Source organism: Oncorhynchus nerka, linkage group LG14, assembly GCF_034236695.1.
Source record: "Oncorhynchus nerka isolate Pitt River linkage group LG14, Oner_Uvic_2.0, whole genome shotgun sequence".
Taxonomy (NCBI): domain Eukaryota; kingdom Metazoa; phylum Chordata; class Actinopteri; order Salmoniformes; family Salmonidae; genus Oncorhynchus; species Oncorhynchus nerka.
Genome location: NC_088409.1, coordinates 18417467 through 18438486, shown reverse-complemented (window position 1 = coordinate 18438486; position 21020 = coordinate 18417467). Strand labels below are relative to the sequence as shown.

At 47.3% G+C, this 21020-nt stretch overlaps 1 protein-coding gene across 1 annotated transcript; it reads right to left on the bottom strand.

Moving 5' to 3' along the window:
• Positions 1-192: 192 nt before the first annotated feature.
• On the bottom strand, positions 193-20845 carry pogzb (pogo transposable element derived with ZNF domain b). The gene is given in 21 exon segments (XM_065027644.1): positions 193-1114; positions 1117-2942; positions 3061-3097; positions 3409-5058; positions 6754-6866; positions 6961-7020; positions 7132-7272; positions 7608-7825; positions 8262-8396; positions 8935-9081; positions 9189-9289; positions 9423-9568; positions 9796-10037; positions 10154-10230; positions 10355-10468; positions 10570-10815; positions 10951-11050; positions 11173-11375; positions 11820-11972; positions 19583-19698; positions 20739-20845. Coding segments are annotated over 20 exon segments (5856 nt in total). The 5' UTR covers positions 19695-19698; positions 20739-20845; the 3' UTR covers positions 193-1079.
• Between the last annotated feature and the right edge of the window lie 175 nt (positions 20846-21020).

The following is a 21020-nucleotide window of genomic DNA, read 5'->3' as shown; positions in this document are numbered from 1 at the left end:
GAATTGTAAGGGTAGGCTATGTCATTCATCAAAATGACCACTGAGCTGCAGGAAATATCCCAGATTGTGCCTCTCACGCCTAATCAAATGCAGGAAATGTTTTTCTTACAAGAGATTCAGAATCTTCAGGACTTGTCACGATTTCAATATCCCCCATGTCCCTTTGGAAGTATTGAGCAGACCAAAGACAAGTCAGAAAAGAAAGGATGAATTTAATTTCATCTCTATGTGTCCATGACTGTGACAAATGAGGTACAGTTCAGATACTTGTTAAATAACATATTGGACATCTGCAAAATGCATTAGATATTATGTAACTCCATAAGGAATTCAACATTCCCAACATTTCTCAAGCTTGTCAACCCTTCCTCAGTACTACAATCTGACAGACACAGGCAAGAGAACATGGTAGTTCACCCAAATCACATGTGTTTATAAGTCCTTAAGATAAATAGAATACTCTATATAGCTGTAGGCCGTCATTACTAGCCTTCTAGCAATATGGCTGAGTCTCTCTAGCCCATAGATTAGGCTACTTTCAAGGTAAGGAAAGAATGTATGTAAAGTCATTTGAGTGCAATAAGGGATAAGGAAGAAAAAGTTGGGGGGCAAATTTGTAAACCAACACCAATCTGCCAAAAAGGCATTGAACTTTTAGAAAAGACTAAACAATGCATAGTAAATATTGTCAAACTGAATGAAGAATGCATTAATGTACAGTATAGCACCTTCAAATGGTTTGTGTTCAGTTGATGATCTGTTTACATTTGATTTCTAACACCACAAGAACATGCCTTACGGTTGATGGAGTTTGGATCCAGTCTGTTGTGCGTCATAGTGTTCATTAAAGCAAAACATAGAACCTGTCAAGTCAAACAAGGGATCCCCACTCAGTTTCCCCACACTGATGACATAAAAAAAAGGTTAAAAGGTTGACCAATTGTACTTTAACAGTATGCACTGTAATCTTCTGTGGCCATTTGCAGGGAAGAACCACAGGTTGTGTGGCCTAAGGCAACACGGCAGATGTTCTTGAGTAGGACCGAAGTATTCAACTCAGAGTTTGTGAAAGGGAAGGACTAAGAGGGGGAGACCTCCTCATGGGACCCACCTGGCTCTCTGGCAGTGGCTCCATCTCTTCTTCTCCCTTTTCCAAGATGTTATCCTTTGTTGTGTCCATTTCTATAGCTACCTTGTGATTCTCATCTAATGTCCCTTCTTCACTTTCCTGCTCTTCATCTACCTTCCCTTCTTTAACCTCTTGCTCCTCATCTACCCTCTCTTCTCCAGCCTCTTGCTCCTCATCTACCCTCTCTTCTCCAGTCTCTTGCTTCTCATCTACCCTCTCTTCTCCAGCCTCTTGCTCCTCATCTACCCTCTCTTCTCCAGTCTCTTGCTTCTCATCTACCCTCTCTTCTCCAGCCTCCATGTCCTCTGTACCCCTGCTGTCTTCCTGCTCGAGCTCTGCTGGTGACTCTGGCTCCAGAACCTCAGGCCCTAGCAGGGCCTCTCTGAGAGTACTCATCAGCTCTGACTGGGTCTCTGTCAGAGTCTTGGTCATTTCCTGGTCCCGCTGCCCAGGGACCAAGTCAGTAAGGTGGAAGGACTGTCGCAGCAGATCAGGCTGTTCCTCTAGGTAGGACAAAGCCTCCACTAGCCAGGCCACTAGCAGCTGCACTAGGTCTTTGTGTGTGGCCCCTGCTGCCCCACCCTCGGCAGCCAGCCGGGCCCAGCGGGCCAGCAAGAAACTCTGCAGCACGGGCCGCAGGCACATCTCCAGGGGCTGGAGGCGGCAGGTGCAGCCAGCGGGGACCACGGCCGGAAGGGTGCCAGTGGCACCAAGGGTAGTCAAGAAGTCCTTAGACACGTGTCCACGGTGGCCGTCCAGGATCAGCATGCCTTTGGTACTCCTGTTCTGGTCCAGCATATGTTGGCGCCACACCTGAGACTCCCACAGTGCCAACTCCTCGTCCCTGGTGAATCCCTCCACCTTGGCCTCCAGCAGGACAGAGTTGGGGAGGCCTGCGCCCTGCATCTTGGGAAGCTGCCCCTTGATTAGGACCAGGGTGCGTAGCATGGTGCCATCGGCCAGCGCTGAAAGATAGATGGTGACCAGAGGTTCCCTGGTTCCCACCAGCTGGAGAGCCTCTTCTTTATCCACTTTGGCTGGATCTGCAAGCGCCTCAATGTCTACGAAGACAGACAGCTCGTCCATGGCAGCTATGCCTGTGTGGGGCAGATTGTGGGCCTGGATGTGCTTGCGGGTGAACTTGGTGAAGGAGTTAGCGTTGTCCTCCATGGAGCGTGGCAAGCGGCAGCTGACCGTGGCAGTCCGCCCAACAGCCTGCCAGCCAAGGCTATGCTGCAGCATGAAGCTCACAGCCCAGTCATAAGAGATGCGGAAGGCGCTGCTGTGACCGTCCTGGCTGTGGATCTCAGAAGCCCTCTGAAAAAGGTTCTTCTCGTTGAGCGGCAGCTGCTGCTCTCGCTGGGCCATGACCCACTCCACCATGCGCTCCACCGCCTCTCCCTTGCCGGGTCCCCGGCCATCACGTTCCAGCTGCTTCTCCTTGTTCTTCAGACAGGCCCGGATGAGATTAGACTGGGTGGATAGCTGTTTGGCGGCTTGACGTTCCCCGCAGCACAGAGCGAACAGCACTATCCTCAGCAGACGCACAGAGAGGGTGTCCTCTCGTTCTTTTACCACCGGGCGTACTGTCGGAGGGGTGACGGGAGGATCAGATACAGCAGGCTGCTGTTTAGACTCCCCTTCATTAACAATTTCATCAACGCTCTTGCCAAGACCTTCAACTTCCATTTCTTCATTGTCTGTGTCTGAGCCCATGTCCTCCACTGGGGCCATTGCCTCGTCCAGGTCACTCTCCGGCCCTAAGGGACCCCACTCGCTGCTGTCGTCAAAGCGGTCTGCTCCCGTGGTGTTTCTGCAGGAAAGAAAGATGAGTGGTATTTGAGGCATGACAGATAAAACATCTCAATTAATCACAATATTTTGGGGGGAGTAAATTGTGTGAAACGGCTGGAGTGTGTCTCGTAAAGTACCTCATGTCCTCCATGATGAATCCAACATTAGGGGAGCCTGTTAAAAAAGAAAGAGAGAGAGGATAAGAGATTTAGATTTGAAAAGAAAGAGCACGCAGCTAAATGTGTTACAACAAACATTTCTGTTTCAGGTCGAACTATGTAGACTTTGTTTTCCCTGTCATAATGTATTATTAATATCATCCTTCACAGTTCCCCTGTCAAGCAGTCACAGACAATGTCTTTGACGCTTGTATACTCAAAGAGATTAAGCTAGTCTTGAATTGATTATATACTGTATGTGTTTTGGTATCACAAGAGATGATATTATTGTGTGTGCATCTACAAAACATCAAATAAATGATTGACCTGAGTGGTGGGGTGAGAAGCCATGATACTCCCAGAAGCAGCTGGGCTGCTTGCACAGGTTGGCTTTGCAAACGATGCATCCAAACACGCTCTCATGGCGCAGGTTCTTCAGATTGCAGTTCTTGCATCTCTTGGTCTTGGCGGTGAGTTTAACCAATCTGTGCCTTAGTTTATTTGGATTGCCTTGCAGGGCAACTTCTCGCACGCTCGCTAGTCCCTCTTTATTCTCAGAGTGGATGCGTGCTTGTCTCTCTGCACACTTGGCTAGCTGATGCCCTAAGCGCTTTCTAAAGTTTGCCTGGGTAAAGAGTCCGCCCTGCACCCATGACGGTGGGTTCTCTTTGCGGCTTTCCCGCAGCACTATGAAGGCGTTGACTATGCTCAGGTTGACCAGGAACCAGAAGAGACTGCGCCAGTGCTTGTCTAGTGGCAGCCCTCCTAGAGGGTTGCAGGCAAGCAGCTGTTTGCAGATGTCCACTCCTCGCATATTCTCCTGCAGAAGTCGGAAGGCTAAGGGCCGCTCGATTGGGCTGAGTTCGCCCACTTTGGTTTGAGACTTCCTCCACACTGTGTCTGGCTGCCCCGGCCTGGCGTTGGTGGACAGGCAGCCCATCTCCTTGGTGTCTTTCCAGCGGGTGGCCAGCAGGGGACCCAACTGCCTCTGCAGGAAGTCCCCAGGCTTCTCCAACTTACCCTGCTCCCACAGCTCCCTGGGGAGGATGGGGCTTGGTGGAGGAAAGGAGCTAGAGGCATAAATGCCCTGGTCCAAGAGCTTCTGCATGAGAGGGGCAGAGGCCAGTGAGCTACCCAGGAAGAGCTGGTGGTGTTTCTGCTGGAGTCCCTCCACTAAGGGGGGAACTACACTGAACCCCAGCTCATTCTCCTTCTCCCTCCCCATGTGGATGAGCAGTCGGTGGCAGTAGCCCGACTTGGAGTCACACAGCAGCCACACCCCTGGTTGGGCCTTGGGGTTCCCTTTGGCTTGGCCAGCCTCCGTCTCCAGGCTGGGCAGCAGGGCCCGGTCGATGGCCAGGCACCGGTTGGGTTGGTAGGCTTCCCACATGGAGTCGCCAAGGATGCTCAGCATAGGTCTAAAGAGACGCAGCCTGTCGCTGCCACTGCCCTCCCCCTCCTCCTCCTCCTCCATGGAGGTGAGCAGACTACCCATCCAGATGTTGTTGGAGATCTGTTGGAAGCGCTTGATGGACATGGCCCTGAAAAAGGTGTGGCAGTTGTCGTAGTGCTGCCAGGACCAGTAGTTGGCAGGCTCTGGGAGGCTCTGAAGGCCCATGAGGATACTGAGACCTATGAAGCCCTTGATCTCGTGAGCGGCAACAGGGACCCAGTCCGGGTCACGCTGCCCAAGAAACTGGCAGGTCTTGGCCTTGGCGTTGGTCTCGTTGGCGATGAGCTCCATGAGCGAGTACGGGAAGAGCAGGTTGAAGTAGTCGACAGCGTCGCTGTTTTTGTTTAAGGACTGGCGAGGACCGCAGCTCTCTGTGAAGTCGAGGATGGTTGCGGCATTGGTGCCTCTCAGCAGAGGTTCTCTCCAATTCTCCATTAACGCCCATTCAGACCTCCCCACTTCCACACCCCCCCCAGATTTGTCCTCCTCCTCTTGGCAGAACTCAATGTCAGACTCCAGAGACTCTGTGGGGGAGGGAAGGGGATCACAGGAACAACAGTTAGTCTTTCTTCTGCCCCACAGAGCCAAGTTGACACAACTTTACTTTTATAAACACCCTGGGCCATTTCTTATGTCAGCGCAAGTCCACTTTTACAACACCATGTGTTTGGAACGAGGGTAAAATATAACACCTTCACAACTGGCCAGTAGTCTGAAGACAACATAAACGGCAGAGGAAGACAGATTGGTATGCAGACTGTCTCCTTGGTAAGACATTACTCCTCTGCACTTGGGTCATTTTTAGACTCCACACATTTTCCTATTTACTTTGGCACAAAACATGCTTTGGAGTGTGTCTTGATGTACAACAGTCGGTCAGTTCCTGTAATGCAGGGTTCAACAAGTGGCAGCCCGCAGGCCTCTTTGTTGGACATAAGACTGTAAACACACCAGCAAATCAGGGCCAGGTGATTTACATTTCCTGTTCCAACGTATTCCCACGCATAATAGAGACATATGTGATCTTATACAAATGTAAGCAAGGTTTGAAATGATGTTTTAGTCAAATATTATATCTGTTTGGGCTTTGAGGTCAATTTGCAGTCTACAAATGATTTGTAATTATGTTTTGGCCCCTTGACCATCCCCTCAAGAAAAACTAAAATGGTCACGTGGCTGAATCTAGTTGATGCTAGTGTGTGAACGAGCAACATGGGATGCAGCCATGTAGAGTTCTTTGACCTCATTAATGAAGAGAAGGGGAATGTGTGGTAACAAACACCTGTTGTGTGTGGTTGTGAATAAGCGTGTGGTTCATCTTTTTCCACATTACTTTTTGTACACACACACACACGGCCTATACTCGCTCACCATTTCATTTTTTTGTGTCTTTACAAATTTGTAAAAATAGTTTTACATTAGGTAGGGCCAATAGCTTTAGTGCGACCTCATGACCAGAACATAAGGCCTTGTTCTAACCAATATAGATGTACAAATATTTATGATTGAAGGCCCCCTCTGGTGTCCTATATGAGGGGATTTTATGGGCACTCCACAATATCTGGTGTGAACCATGTCTCACTGTACAATATCTGGTGTGAACCATGTCTTTCAGTGTACAATATCTGGTGTGAATCATGTCTCTCACTGTACAATATCTGGTGTGAATCATGTCTCACTGTACAATATCTGGTGTGAATCATGTCTCACTGTACAATATCTGGTGTGAACCCTACCATGTCTTTCAGTGTACAATATCTGGTGTGAATCCTACCATGTCTTTCAGTGTACAATATCTGGTGTGAATCCTACCATGTCTTTCAGTGTTCACAAGGGGAGATAAGCTCAACACCTTGTGCAACAAAACATTTGGCATCAGGCCAAGTTAAACAACAAAGCAAATAACGACAGCAACCCACCACAACTAGATGTCAAATCATGGGTCTCTTTTGCTGTCACCATGAATAGATACATTTTGTTAGGGTGTTGCCATCCTGGTTCTACGTTATAGTACATTTCATGAATAAGATTAATGGTGTATAAATGTTCATGTCTAAATGCTTATGCATTGTACGTAGTAGTATACACTTTATAAATTGTGCTAGCAATTTCAAAACATTTTCTAAACTGCAAATATAAAGCATCTTTCTCCTTCCATGGTAAAACTGACATGCAAAGGCTATCTGTTTGGAGTTCTGTGGGAGCTTGAAGACACCTACCGTTTGGTGTACAGGTGCTAGAGCCATGACTTGGGTCCTGGGCCAGGTGCTTGGCCATAAGGTCCCCTGTCTGAGAGCTGAAGTCACAGAGTTCACACCGCAGCTTCAAATAGCTGTGTGGAACAGAGGGAAAGAAGGTTGGAACGTGTCCCTAGTAACTGGCAAGGCAAAAAAGATCAAAAACACAGCAGTAAAGGTGTCCATTACCAAGGGGGAGGCCGCTTGTGCAGGGGGACGCGGTTGGTTTTCATACGTGGTGCATGATTTCTGCAACAAGAGAAATGAACACTATCAAACTGTCCAAGTCATCTATGATCAATGAATGAACCATTGTTTCTTTGACTAATAAAACATTATCTATATTGAAGCTTGACTCACGTAATCATGTGGTCTGCGTAGGAGCGCGAACAGCACGTGCTGTAGGGGCACACAGCACAGTGGACGAAGGTGGGGTAGTGGTCGGGGAAGCTGGGTACGTCTGAGCTGCACTCCATGCACCGCTGCTTGACTAGAGACACACTGTAGAGGTCACACAGAGGTCAGACACTTCAGCCACAATATATGCGTTTATACATCATCCTGTCCGTGAGCCAACCCTCCAAGGGTGTTTCAGGGAGAGTTGGGATATGCAAAAAAAATTGTATTTCCAACTCACACACGTATTAATACACACGTGTACATGTGTGAAAAATAACAAACACCCACCAAATGATGATTATGTTTATACATGCTCTCAGAGGGCAAGCTAGCGCTACTGTCACACTTCTCAATCAAAAACTAAGTCTGAGATTAATGATAGAAGAGCTCCTGGGATTTGTAGTCGCTCCATGTACAACAATATGACTATTACTCACCTCCGTTTCTGAAACTTGGTGAGCAGGTCCAACTGCTTGATGGATTTCCTCATGGTGGTTCTGGTTGTTTGTGGAGGTGGTTTGGACTGATGTTGTAGTTTATGTTGTATGTTTGTGTAGGTCTGGCCCGCCTGAGGAGTGGGGCCTGTCGTCTTATAGTCCATAGGTACATTCTTGGGCAACTGTCCCTTGTGGTGGGAATATGCCCTGATGGTCACCTAAGTACACAGACAAGAATAGAACACAGTGTTTAACCCCATTATACTTATGAATACTATACCTATACTAATATAACTCTTCTTGATCTAGGACATGCATTTCTTTTTGGTTAACCTTGTCCAACAAGTAAATTGCCTGAATCTCTACGCTCTTAGAAAAAAGGGTTCCAAAAGGGTTTTTCGGCTATCCCCATAGGAGAACCCTTTTGGGTTCCATGTAGAACCCTTATTTTGGGTTCCATGTTGAACCCCCTGTAAGGATTCTACATGGAACCAAAAAAGGTTCTTCAAAGGTTCTCCTATGGGAATAGCAGAAAGCACCTTTTCTACTAAGAGTGTAGATAAAGTGGCAAGACATTTCTCTGTGGATGATGTCACTTTGTGGCACAAGTAAGAGAAGGTCTAATCAGTGAAATGAAGCTGTTCATCAACTCACTTTAGTCCCAGGTTGGAGCCCCTCCAGCTGCTTGGGTTTGCGGAAGGTCCTGTGGCTGTGGGTTTTGTGCTCCATCCTGTCCGTGGCAGAGAGGAACTGCAAACGGCACTTGTTGCAGTGACTCGCTCTACTGGCCTGAAAAATCAAGAGTTGGGTTCAGCGTTTCAGGGATATACATAAACTTCAGAAGAAATTGTGATCTCGTTTTGTCTTTGTACAAGAGTTTACAAAACACTTTCTTGCAACGCCTACTTTGCAGTATCACTGCCTTTATAAAACATATGGGACCGGTTTCCCAGACCCAGATTAATCCTAGTCCTGGACTAAATACACACTTACAATGAAGATTCTCTGTTGAGATTAGTGTTTAATCTAAGACTAGGTATAATATGAGTGTGGGAAACCAGGCCATAAATACTTTTTTGCACTTTAAGAAAATGCCTTCCTTTAAGTAAATTCTTTACAACAGTTTTAAATGGGAACGATCCTTACTTTTTTATGGTCCTGTTTGGCTTAGTTGGTAGAGCATGGGACTTGCAACACCAGGGTTGTGGGTTTGATTCCCACGGGGGACCAGTACGATAAAATGTATGCACTCACTACTGTAAATTGTTCTGGATAAGAGTGTCTGCTAAATTACATAAAATGTAATGGGCCTGGGTTGTTCCTCTACCTGGTGTCGTATGTAATGCTGCTGGTAGGAGTTGGGGCTCTTGAACACCTTCAGGCAGTAGACACACAGCTGGTTGCACGTCTTTGCATGATTGGTACAGAAGTGGTTGTACACATCAGAAAAGAAAGAAGACCGGTACCGACACACCTTGAAAAGAAGAAGGGATGGGACTTCAGGAAGGTGTGGTTCTGAGAGGAAATGGAAAGGCCAGCATTTATTCTATCCTGTTTAACTGGAGGTCAAAGGTTACCAACCTGGCAAATATAGGGCATCTCTCCTGGTTTGTGGGTGTTCTTCATGTGATGCAGGAACACAGGCTCACTCTCAAACGCCCACTCACAGATCTTACAACAAGCTGCACGGTCAATAGAGAAAAGTAATCACAAATCCCCCATCAAATGCAACTTAGTTTAATCATAAGAATCTATCTCACAGGATGCACATTTAACAACAGGTGAATATGTAAGTATGGTAATGTGAGGGTGTACTGGAAGACTGAGTGGGCCCGTGGGCATTCTCCACATGGTACTGGAGCTGGGCGCTGGTAGAGAACTGGCGGAAGCAGTGCTGACAGGAGGTCAGCTGGTCCACCCATTTAGTCATCTCTGGGTGCTGCTTCATGTGGTCCATCAGCCTGCAGAGCACGCACACACAGTTAACATCCTTCCATCAATTGACATTTGCATTTGCATAGTTCTAACACTTGAATAAGTGGTCCAGATACTTTTGTGGCAATATATCACATGCAAACATTTGATTGATAATTCTACCCCTAAAATGTTGTCATTTCAAATCAATTTATGGTCAGCCTGTATGTGTACATACTGTGTGTGTATCTGCAGCAGGGGACCCCATCCTCACCTAATGTTGCTATTGGACCTCTTGGGACAGATGACACATTTGAAGGAATAGTTCAGCTTCGTGGGCTGGCTGTCGACCAGGGACTGTTGGCCCGCGAAGTGGCCATAGTAGAAATCATCCACTAGCATAACCACCTTAGGTGGAGGGTCTGGGTTGGAGCTGGGAGCCAGTTCTGGCAGGGGGTTCTGAGTGCCACTGCTGCTGGAAGGCCCAGCAGTAATGACCAGGTCTGGACAGCAGAACTGGGAGGGGGAATTCAATACAGTTTAAATTGCCATCATTCTCATCATTACTAGTGGTGAATGTTCATGGTTTAATATCTGGAATGTTCTATGGTGCATATGATTAAGCTTCTTACACACATATGTCCTTGAAGTGCTTCTTGCATTTTGAATTGGGCTCCACATCGGTGGCATATCTTTACCTCCCGATCAACTGTAAAACAAACAGAACAGGGAAACATTTGCCCGATGTTCTGTTCAGCGACATTTTTACACTTAGAACCAGCGAGGGAATATGACAATGAGAAATAGATCTGATATGGATGTAAACACTGTACCTTTGGTGTTGCCCTGTGTCAGGGGCGTGGCCACGGGTACATTGGCCTGGCTGTTGCTCTTGATGATCTGCAGAAGCTGCGATTGGAGAGCGACTGGGACTTGGTTCCATTTCACTATAGCACAAAGGAAAGCAGGGGATGTTCAACAGATGTCACTATAGATACAAAAGCTGTACTTCATTGAATTTAGACCCACCCATAAAATAAGAATTTACAAATCTGAGGCTGTGAGGGAGTGTTGAGTAGAGTGGGCCGGGTGCCCATGGTGCTAGCCGTGGTGGTGAGGGGGGCGTGACTGGACCCGCGGATGGTGAGGGTGGCAGGGATTTGCATAGTGGCAAAGGTGCTGGGCACCGCCTGCCGTAAAACACCACTGGGGCCAGCAGTGGGCCTAATCTGTGCAGGCTGGGTCACAACCTGAGGCATCCCCATAGACGGAGCAAAGAACTGCCCTCCAGGTCCTACCATAGGAGAGAGAGGGCTGTTAACAAAATGGTGTTACTATACCATTGGGACCCCTGTATTTCTATTGTAGCTCTGTGAAAACAGCACTGGATAAAGATGCTGAAATTAAAGATATAAAGTTATAAAATTACCAGAGAGCAGGGTGATGGGTCGAATCATCTGGCCTTGTTGTAAATTCAGAACTATCCCCATAGGGTTCTGCCCAGGCCTGACGTTTCGGACCGGGAAACCCTGTGAGATATAGTAGATATAGTAATGAGATGAAGTTAAATACATTCTTAAATGCATTCCACCTCGCTGAGCTGAACCAAAGCAGGTCAGAGAAGATCCATGAGCACTGATGCAGTCCGTACCTGGGTGAAGTAGATCTGCTGGGCATTGGCCGGGCCGGCACCAGGGTTAACAGCTGTGGGCAGTAGCATGGTGCTCAGACCTGTAGGGGTTTGGATCTGGATCAGCTGTTGTCCCTGGACCATGCCAGATGGTACCAGAGAGGGCATACCAGGGACTCCCGTGGGGACCATAAATTGAGGTAACACCGATGACGACACAGGAGCTGAGGGACACAGAGGAAGGGGGACAACCTAGTGGTTAGTGTCCAGGGCGGGATCTGAACTCAGGTCTACCAAGGGAGAAACCAATGTCTTGACTGTTAGACCAAGAGGACGTTCCCCCTTTGCTGAGAATAACACTGATTTTGATGTCGTAGGCAGGGGCTACCTCATCACAAGACCATGAGCCACTCATGTCTGCTACAACAGCTTCAGTCCTCGGTTCTATATTATAATCAGTGTTGCCACTTTAAAAAGGAGCAGCTTGTGCATTCTCTTTAGTTTCCGACTCCGAGGTGTATAACACATGTATAAATACTCCTGTACAATCAAATAATGAAAATCAATTCCAGAGCTTTTCCTGTGTTTCTGAAAGTAACGACAGCTGTTTTAGCCTTTGGGCAGTGTGCGTTTGAGACACCATCCTTCCCCCCAAAACATCAACTCACGTGCTCTAGTGGTGCGCTGCAAGACAGAGGAGGAGGACAGGATTGTGTTGGAAACCGTTGCCGGGACACGTTGTGCAGCTGAGGGAGTGAGGGAGGGTATGCTGGGAATTGGAGTCTCTCGGGATGTCGAGGAGAAAAAGGAGGCTTCACAGACTGCAGGAAACACACAATGGCATAGACAGCAAGGTACAGTTAAACTACATGAGAATTAGCATCCATTCTCGTGTGTTTTTATTTGATCTGACCTAGTATTGATTCTGAGCTGTTTTTTTCAGTTTCTTATTCTGTATTTCTTACTTCTTGACCATTGATATTGAATATTCCATTGTTGAGGAAAAGCTTGCAAATAAGCATTTCACTGTACCCCTTGTTGTATCCTGTGCACAGGACAAATAAACTTTGATTTTATTCACCTTCACAGCATAGTCCTATGCCAGGGGTGTCAAACTCATTCCATGGAGGGCCTAGTGTCTGCTGGTTTTTTGTGTTTCCTTTCTATTAAGACCTAGACAACCAGGTGAGGGGAGTTCCTTACTAATTACGGAACCTAATTCATCAATCGAATCGAACTACACCGACTGTTCCGACACTCGTCGTATGTGGCAGGGCTTGCAAACCATTACAGACTACAAAGGGAAGCACAGCCGAGAGCTGCCCAGTGACATGAGCCTACCAGACGAGCTAAATAACTTCTATGCTCGCTTCGAGGCAAATAACACTGAAACATGCATGAGAGCATCAACTGTTCCGGATGACTGTGTGATCACGCTCTCCGCAGCCGATGTGAGTAAGACCTACAAACAGGTCAACATTCACAAGGCCGCTGGGCCAGACGATTACCAGGACGTGTACTCTGAGCATGAGCTGACCAACTGGCAAGTGTCTTCACTGACATTTTCAAACTCTCCCTGTCTGAGTCTGTAATACCAACATGTTTCATGCAGACCACCATAGTTCCTGTGCCCAAGAACACTAAGGTAACCTGCCTAAATGACTACAGACCCGTAGCACTCATGTCTGTAGCCATTAAATGCTTTGAAAGTTGGTCATGGCTCACATCAACACCATCATCCCAGAAACCCTAGACCTACTCCAATTTGCATACCGCACCAACAGATCCACAGATGATGCAATCTCTATTGCACTCCACACTGCCCATTCCCACCTGGACAAAAGGAACACGTGTGTGAGAATGCTGTTCATTGACTACAGCCCAGCATTCAACACCATAGTTCCCTCAAAACTCATCACTAAGCTAAGGACCCTGGGACTAAACAGCTCCCTCTGCAACTGGATCCTAGACTTCCTGACAGGCCACCCCCAGGTGGTAAGGGTAGATCACACATCCACCACGCTGATCCTCAACATTTTTGCATCACTGCCTGGTATGGCAACTGCTTGGCCTCCGACCGCAAGGCACTTCAGAGGGTAGTGCGTACGGCCCAGCCAAGCTTCCTGCTATCCAGGATCTCTATACCAGGCGGTGTCAGAAGAAGGTCCTAAAAATCGTCAAAAACTCCACCCACCCTAGTCATAGACTGTTCTCTCTGCTACCGCACAGCAAGCGTACCGGAGCGCCAAGTCTAGGTCCAAGAGGCTTCTAAACAGCTTCTACCCCTAAGCCATAAGACTCCTGAACAGCTAATCAAATGGCTACCCAGATACCCCCGCTACAACTCTGTTATTATCTATGCATAGCCACTTAACAACCCTACCTGCATGTACATAATTATGTCAATTACCTCGACACCGGTGCCCCAGCACATTGACACATTGTACCGGTACCCCCTGTATATAGCCTCCACATTGACTCTGTACCGGTACCCCCTGTATATAGCCTCCACATTGACTCTGTACCGGTACCCCCTGTATATAGCCTCCACATTGACTCTGTACCGGTACCCCCTGTATATAGCCTCCACATTGACTCTGTACCGGTACCCCCTGTATATATTTTTATTTTTTTATTTCACCTTTATTTAACCAGGTAGGCTAGTTGAGAACAAGTTCTCATTTGCAACTGCGACCTGGCCAAGATAAAGCATAGCAGTGTGAACAGACAACACAGAGTTACACATGGAGTAAACAATTAAGTCAATAACACAGTAGAAAAAAAATGGGCAGTCTATATACAATGTGTGCAAAAGGCATGAGGAGGTAGGCGAATAATACAATTTTGCAGATTAACACTGGAGTGATAAATGATCAGATGGTCATGTACAGGTAGAGATATTGGTGTGCAAAAGAGCAGAAAAGTAAATAAATAAATAAAACAGTATAAAAACAGTATGGGAATGAGGTAGGTGAAAATGGGTGGGCTATTTACCAATAGACTATGTACAGCTGCAGCGATCGGTTAGCTGCTCGGATAGCTGATGTTTGAAGTTGGTGAGGGAGATAAAAGTCTCCAACTTCAGCGATTTTTGCAGTTCGTTCCAGTCACAGGCAGCAGAGTGCTGGAACGAAAGGCGGCCAAATGAGGTGTTGGCTTTAGGGATGATCAGTGAGATACACCTGCTGGAACGCGTGCTACGGATGGGTGTTGCCATCGTGACCAGTGAACTGAGATAAGGCGGAGCTTTACCTAGCATGGACTTGTAGATGACCTGGAGCCAGTGGGTCTGGCGACGAATATGTAGCGAAGGCCAGCCGACTAGAGCATACAAGTCGCAGTGGTGGGTGGTATAAGGTGCTTTGGTGACAAAACGGATGGCACTGTGATAGACTGCATCCAGTTTGCTGAGTAGAGTGTTGGAAGCCATTTTGTAGATGACATCGCCGAAGTCGAGGATCGGTAGGATAGTCAGTTTTACTAGGGTAAGCTTGGCGGCGTGAGTGAAGGAGGCTTTGTTGCGGAATAGAAAGCCGACTCTTGATTTGATTTTCGATTGGAGATGTTTGATGTGAGTCTGGAAGGAGAGTTTGCAGTCTAGCCAGACACCTAGGTACTTATAGATGTCCACATATTCAAGGTCGGAACCATCCAGGGTGGTGATGCTAGTCGGGCATGCGGGTGCAGGCAGCGATCGGTTGAAAAGCATGCATTTGGTTTTACTCGCGTTTAAGAGCAGTTGGAGGCCACGGAAGGAGTGCTGTATGGCATTGAAGCTCGTTTGGAGGTTAGATAGCACAGTGTCCAATGACGGGCCGAAAGTATATAGAATGGTGTCGTCTGCGAGAGGTGGATCAGGGAATCGCCCGCAGCAAGAGCAACATCATTGATATATACAGAGAAAAGAGTAGGCCCGAGAATTGAACCCTGTGGCACCCCCATAGAGACTGCCAGAGGACCGGACAGCATGCCCTCCGATTTGACACACTGAACTCTGTCTGCAAAGTAATTGGTGAACCAGGCAAGGCAGTCATCCGAAAAACCGAGGCTATTGAGTCTGCCGATAAGAATATGGTGATTGACAGAGTCGAAAGCCTTGGCGAGGTCGATGAAGACGGCTGCACAGTACTGTCTTTTATCGATGGCGGTTATGATATCGTTTAGTACCTTGAGCGTGGCTGAGGTGCACCGTGACCGGCTCGGAAACCAGATTGCACAGCGGAGAAGGTACGGTGGGATTCGAGATGGTCAGTGACCTGTTTGTTGACTTGGCTTTCGAAGACCTTAGATAGGCAGGGCAGGATGGATATAGGTCTATAGCAGTTTGGGTCCAGGGTGTCTCCCCTTTGAAGAGGGGGATGACTGCGGCAGCTTTCCAATCCTTGGGGATCTCAGACGATATGAAAGAGAGGTTGAACAGGCTGGTAATAGGGGTTGCGACAATGGCGGCAGATAGTTTCAGAAATAGAGGGTCCAGATTGTCAAGCCCAGCTGATTTGTACGGGTCTAGGTTTTGCAGCTCTTTCAGAACATCTGCTATCTGGATTTGGGTAAAGGAGAACCTGGAGAGGCTTGGGCGAGGAGCTGCGGGGGCGGAGCTGTTGGCCGAGGTTGGAGTAGCCAGGTGGAAGGCATGGCCAGCCGTTGAGAAGTGCTTATTGAAGCTTTCGATAATCGTGGATTTATCGGTGGAGACCGTGTTACCTAGCCTCAGTGCAGTGGGCAGCTGGGAGGAGGTGCTCTTGTTCTCCATGGACTTCACAGTGTCCCAGAACTTTTTGGAGTTGGAGCTACAGGATGCAAACTTCTGCCTGAAGAAGCTGGCCTTAGCTTTCCTGACTGACTGCGTGTATTGGTTCCTGACTTCCTGAACAGTTGCATATCACGGGGCTATTCGATGCTATTGCAGTCCGCCACAGGATGTTTTTGTGCTGGTCGAGGGCAGTCAGGTCTGGAGTGAACCAAGGGCTGTATCTGTTCTTGGTTCTGCATTTTTTGAACGGAGCATGCTTATCTAAAATGGTGAGGAAGTTACTTTTAAAGAATGACCAGGCATCATCAACTGACGGGATGAGGTCAATGTCCTTCCAGGATACCCGGGCCAGGTCGATTAGAAAGGCCTGCTCACAGAAGTGTTTTAGGGAGCGTTTGACAGTGATGAGGGGTGGTCGTTTGACTGCGGCTCCGTGGCGGATACAGGCAATGAGGCAGTGATCGCTGAGATCCTGGTTGAAGACAGCGGAGGTGTATTTGGAGGGCCAGTTGGTCAGGATGACGTCTATGAGGGTGCCCTTGTTTACAGAGTTAGGGTTGTACCTGGTGGATTCCTTGATGATTTGAGTGAGATTGAGGGCATCTAGCTTACATTGTAGGACTGCCGGGGTGTTAAGCATATCCCAGTTTAGGTCACCTAACAGAACAAACTCTGAAGCTAGATGGGGGCGATCAATTCACAAATGGTGTCCAGGGCACAGCTGGGAGCTGAGGGTGGTCGGTAGCAGGCGGCAACAGTGAGAGACTTATTTCTGGAGAGAGTAATTTTCAAAATTAGTAGTTCGAACTGTTTGGGTATGGACCTGGAAAGTATGACATTACTTTGCAGGCTATCTCTGCAGTAGACTGCAACTCCGCCCCTTTGGCAGTTCTATCTTGACGGAAGATGTTATAGTTGGGTATGGAAATCTCTGAATTTTTGGTGGCCTTCCTGAGCCAGGATTCAGACACGGCAAGGACATCAGGGTTAGCAGAGTGTGCTAAAGCAGTGAGTAAAACAAACTTAGGGAGGAGGCTTCTGATGTTGACATGCATAAAACCAAGGCTTTTTCGATCACAGAAGTCAACAAATGAGGGTACCTGGGGACATGCAGGGCCTGGGTTTACCTCCACATCACCCGCGGAACAGAGAAGGAGTAGTATGAGGGTGCGGCTAAAGGCTATCAAAACTGGTCGCCTAGAGCGTTGGGGGCAGAGGATAAGAGGAGCAGGTTTCTGGGCATGGTAGAATATATTCAGAGCATAATGCGCAGACAGGGGTATGGTGGGGTGCGGGTACAGCGGAGGTAGGCCCAGGCACTGGGTGATGATGAGAGAGGTTGTATCTCTGGACATGCTGGTTGTAATGGGTGAGGTCACCGCATGTGTGGGAGGTGGGACAAAGGAGGTAACAGGGGTATGCAGAGTGGGTCTAGGGGCTCCATTGTGAACTAAAACAATGATAACTAACCTGAACAACAGTATACAAGGCATATTGACATCTGAGAGAGACATACAGCGAGGCATACAGTAATCACAGGTGTTGAATTTGGAAAGCTAGCTAAAAACAGTAGGCGAGGCTAATCCGCTAGCACAACAAACAGCAGGTAAAATGGCGTTGACTAGGCAACGGGGCCGACAGGTAAAACAAACAAGCAGAAAGGAGTACCGTGATTAATGGACAGTCCAGCGTGCGTCAGCTATGTAGCCAAGAGATCAGTGTCCAGGGGGCAGCGGTGGATGGGCAGGGAAGCTGGGCTGGCGAGTGTTATCCAGGTTTTTAAAAAACTAACAATGACTAAATAGCTTGTAGCTAGTTAGCTGGTTAGCGTCTGGAGGTTCTTGAGTGTGTCATAAAAATAAAAATAAGAGTAAAAGTAATAGCGATTCCGTATCACATTGGGTGAGGCAGGTTTCCGGAAGGTATAAACAAATTAAAAATCAAAAAGAGATAGAAAGTAAATGGGGTCAGAGAGTGATTGGGACGCGGTGGTTCAGACGGTTAGCAGGCCTGTGCTAACAAGCTAACAGTTCGTAGGCCCGAGCTAGACAAGGTAGCAGTTAGCGGACCGGAGCTTGACAAGCTAGCCGTTAGCAGGCCGAATTAGCAAGCAGGGAGATAGCGAGGGCTAGAGAGTTAACCTTTGGGGGACGTCGCGATGGGGTGAGTCTGTTTATTCCTCTTCATGCGGTGACATCGACAGACCGGTTGTGGGCCCGGGTAATTGTAGCCCAGGAGTATGCTACAGGTGCTCTAGTACGCTAGGTGAGCTGGAGATACAGCGATTCAGAAAGCTCGCGGGCCTTGGCCAGCAGATGGATCTTTGGCGATGTCGCAGCGGAAAATCCTGTTGAAACCCCCTCGGACGATTATGTCGGCGGACCAGTCGTGATGGATCGGCGGGGCTCCGTGTCGGCAGTAGAGGGTCCAGGCCAATTGGCAAAATAGGTATTGTTGGACCTCTTCGGCTAGTCGGGAGATGGGCTTAGCTCGAGGCTAGCTCAAGGCTAACTGGTGCTTGCTCTGGGACAGAGACGTTAGCCAGGAGTAGCCACTCGGATTGCAGCTAGCTAGTTGCGATGATCCGGTGTAAAGGTTCAGAGCTTGCGGTAGGAATCCGGAGATGTGGTAGAGAAAAAGCAGTCTGATATGCTTTGGGTTGATGTCGCGCTGGTGTCCTAGTTAGCTTTGAAGACCGCTAGCAGTGGCTATATAGCCTCCACATTGACTCTGTACCGGTAGCCCTGTATATAGCCTCCACATTGACTCTGTACCGGTACCCCCTGTATATAGCCTCCACATTGACTCTGTACCGGTACCCCCTGTATATAGCCTCCACATTGACTCTGTACCGGTACCCCCTGTATATAGCCTCCACATTAACTCTGTACCGGTACCCCCTGTATATAGCCTCCACATTGACCCATTGACTCTGTACCGGTACCCCCTGTATATAGCCTCCACATTAACTCTGTACCGGTACCCCCTGTATATAGCCTCCACATTGACTCTGTACCAGTACCCCCTGTATATAGCCTCCACATTGACTCTGTACCGGTACCCCCTGTATATAGCCTCCACATTGACTCTGTACCGGTACCCCCTGTAATATAGCCTCCACATTGACTCTGTACCGGTACCCCCTGTATATAGCCTCCACATTGACTCTGTACCGGTACCCCCTGTAATATAGCCTCCACATTGACTCTGTATCGGTACCCCCTGTATATAGCCTCCACATTGACACAGTACCGGTACCCCCCAATAGCCCCGCTATTGTTATTCACTGCTGCTCTTTAAATATTTGTTTTTCTTATCTCTTACTTTTTTCTTATTTTTCAGGTATTTAAAAAAAACTGCATTGTTGGTTAAGGGCTTGTAAGTAAGTATTTAACTGTAAGGTCTACTACACATGTTGTATTCGGCGCATGTGACAAATACAATTTGATTTGATCAATCAAGTACAAGGGAGGAGCGAAAACCTGCAGATTCTCGGCTCTCCGTGGAATGAGTTTGACGCGTGTCTTATGCCAACAGACTATATGACTGGGTCATTGACCATTCATACATGTTCAGACCATGACAAGGGACGCTGTGATCAGTCTGTCACCAAGATGACAGTCAAAAGGGTGTGTCAGTCTGTCTCTGTGGCAATAGTTGGCCAATGGGCATGCTCACCGTTGTCGTTGTCGCCCTCTATGAATTCCAACTCCTCCTCCACATCATCATACATCTGTTGCCATGGCTCCAGCTCCTCCTCCTCACATTCCATGAATAAATCGCCGTCCATATTGCTGAACGGATCAAATGTCTAATAAACAACTAAGACGCACTGAACAGTTAAAATGTCTAGTAAGTGTACACTCATAAGTGTAGATCTATCGCTAGAGAACTACGAACAGTGTCAGAACACCATACAGTACATTAAAAAAACACCATTGTTGCTAGAGTAAATATCAGTGTCAAGTGTTTGTATGAAACTATACATTTATTTTATTTCAAACATTTATTATATTGTAACCTTTATTTAACTAGGCAAGTCAGTTAAGAACACGGCCTAGGAACAGTGGGGCAGAACAGCAGATTTTTACCTTGTCAGCTCGGGGATTCAATCTTGCAACTTTTCGGTTACTAGTCCAACGCTCTAACCAATAGGCTATCTGCCGGCTACCTGCCGTAAACTACACTATTGAAAGAAGGGGAAAAAGCCTATTGGTTGAATGTTGGCAATGTGACTCAGAGACTTGGGTTCAGAGATATAGAAAATCTGTCCAGGATTTAAATAATCTTGTGAAATTGAATTTCTAAATACATATTAAACTATTGAATGAAAACATTGCTTCTATGACAATTTTTGGGGGCCAATTGTTTTAAATATATATACGCAATTGAGTTAATCTATTATTCTTCTCTGGCTCATTGTGATAGAATTTCTCGCTAAATGTCCCTGGCAACCACTAGAAAATTTACGAAAGGGGCGGGGGACAAAAATAGTTCTCTACATGCATGACAGAATTGAGGTGCATGATTCAAATAAAACAGCTGTTCGTTCCGTGAGTCTAACAAGTCATATACATGTATTGCAGAAGAGATGATCTCGTAATGCAATAGTCGCATTCCAAAGAGATAAGACCCCCCCCCTCACATTTTGTGGAAAATACATTCTGCGTCGGCGTAATGTTACTAATGACTCACAACGTGTAGGCTACGCTATTGATGCATTTCCACTGTAACGTTTAGCGTGCACATTAGGTATATTTACGGCACAAAATATATATTATTTGTGAAACACAAACTACAGGTAAACCATAAACTATTACAGTTAAATTCTTACCCTTTCCAATACGAAGACAGAACGCTAATAAACTAGAACACACATAAATTCTTCTCGGGCTACATGTTCCCCATTGGAGGCATATTAATCCGCATGAAGGAGGCAGACGTTTACCTCTTTCAGCAAATGACATTGGTCAAAACAAAGTTTGCGTCATTTCCGCTTTAAAAATCTGCACTGTGATTGGCTTCCATCAATGTAAAGAAGAGAGGCGGAGCAAAGCGTTTCAGGAAGTAGGGTTGTCCTAAAACTGCGTTGTTTTAATACATTTCATTAAAAACG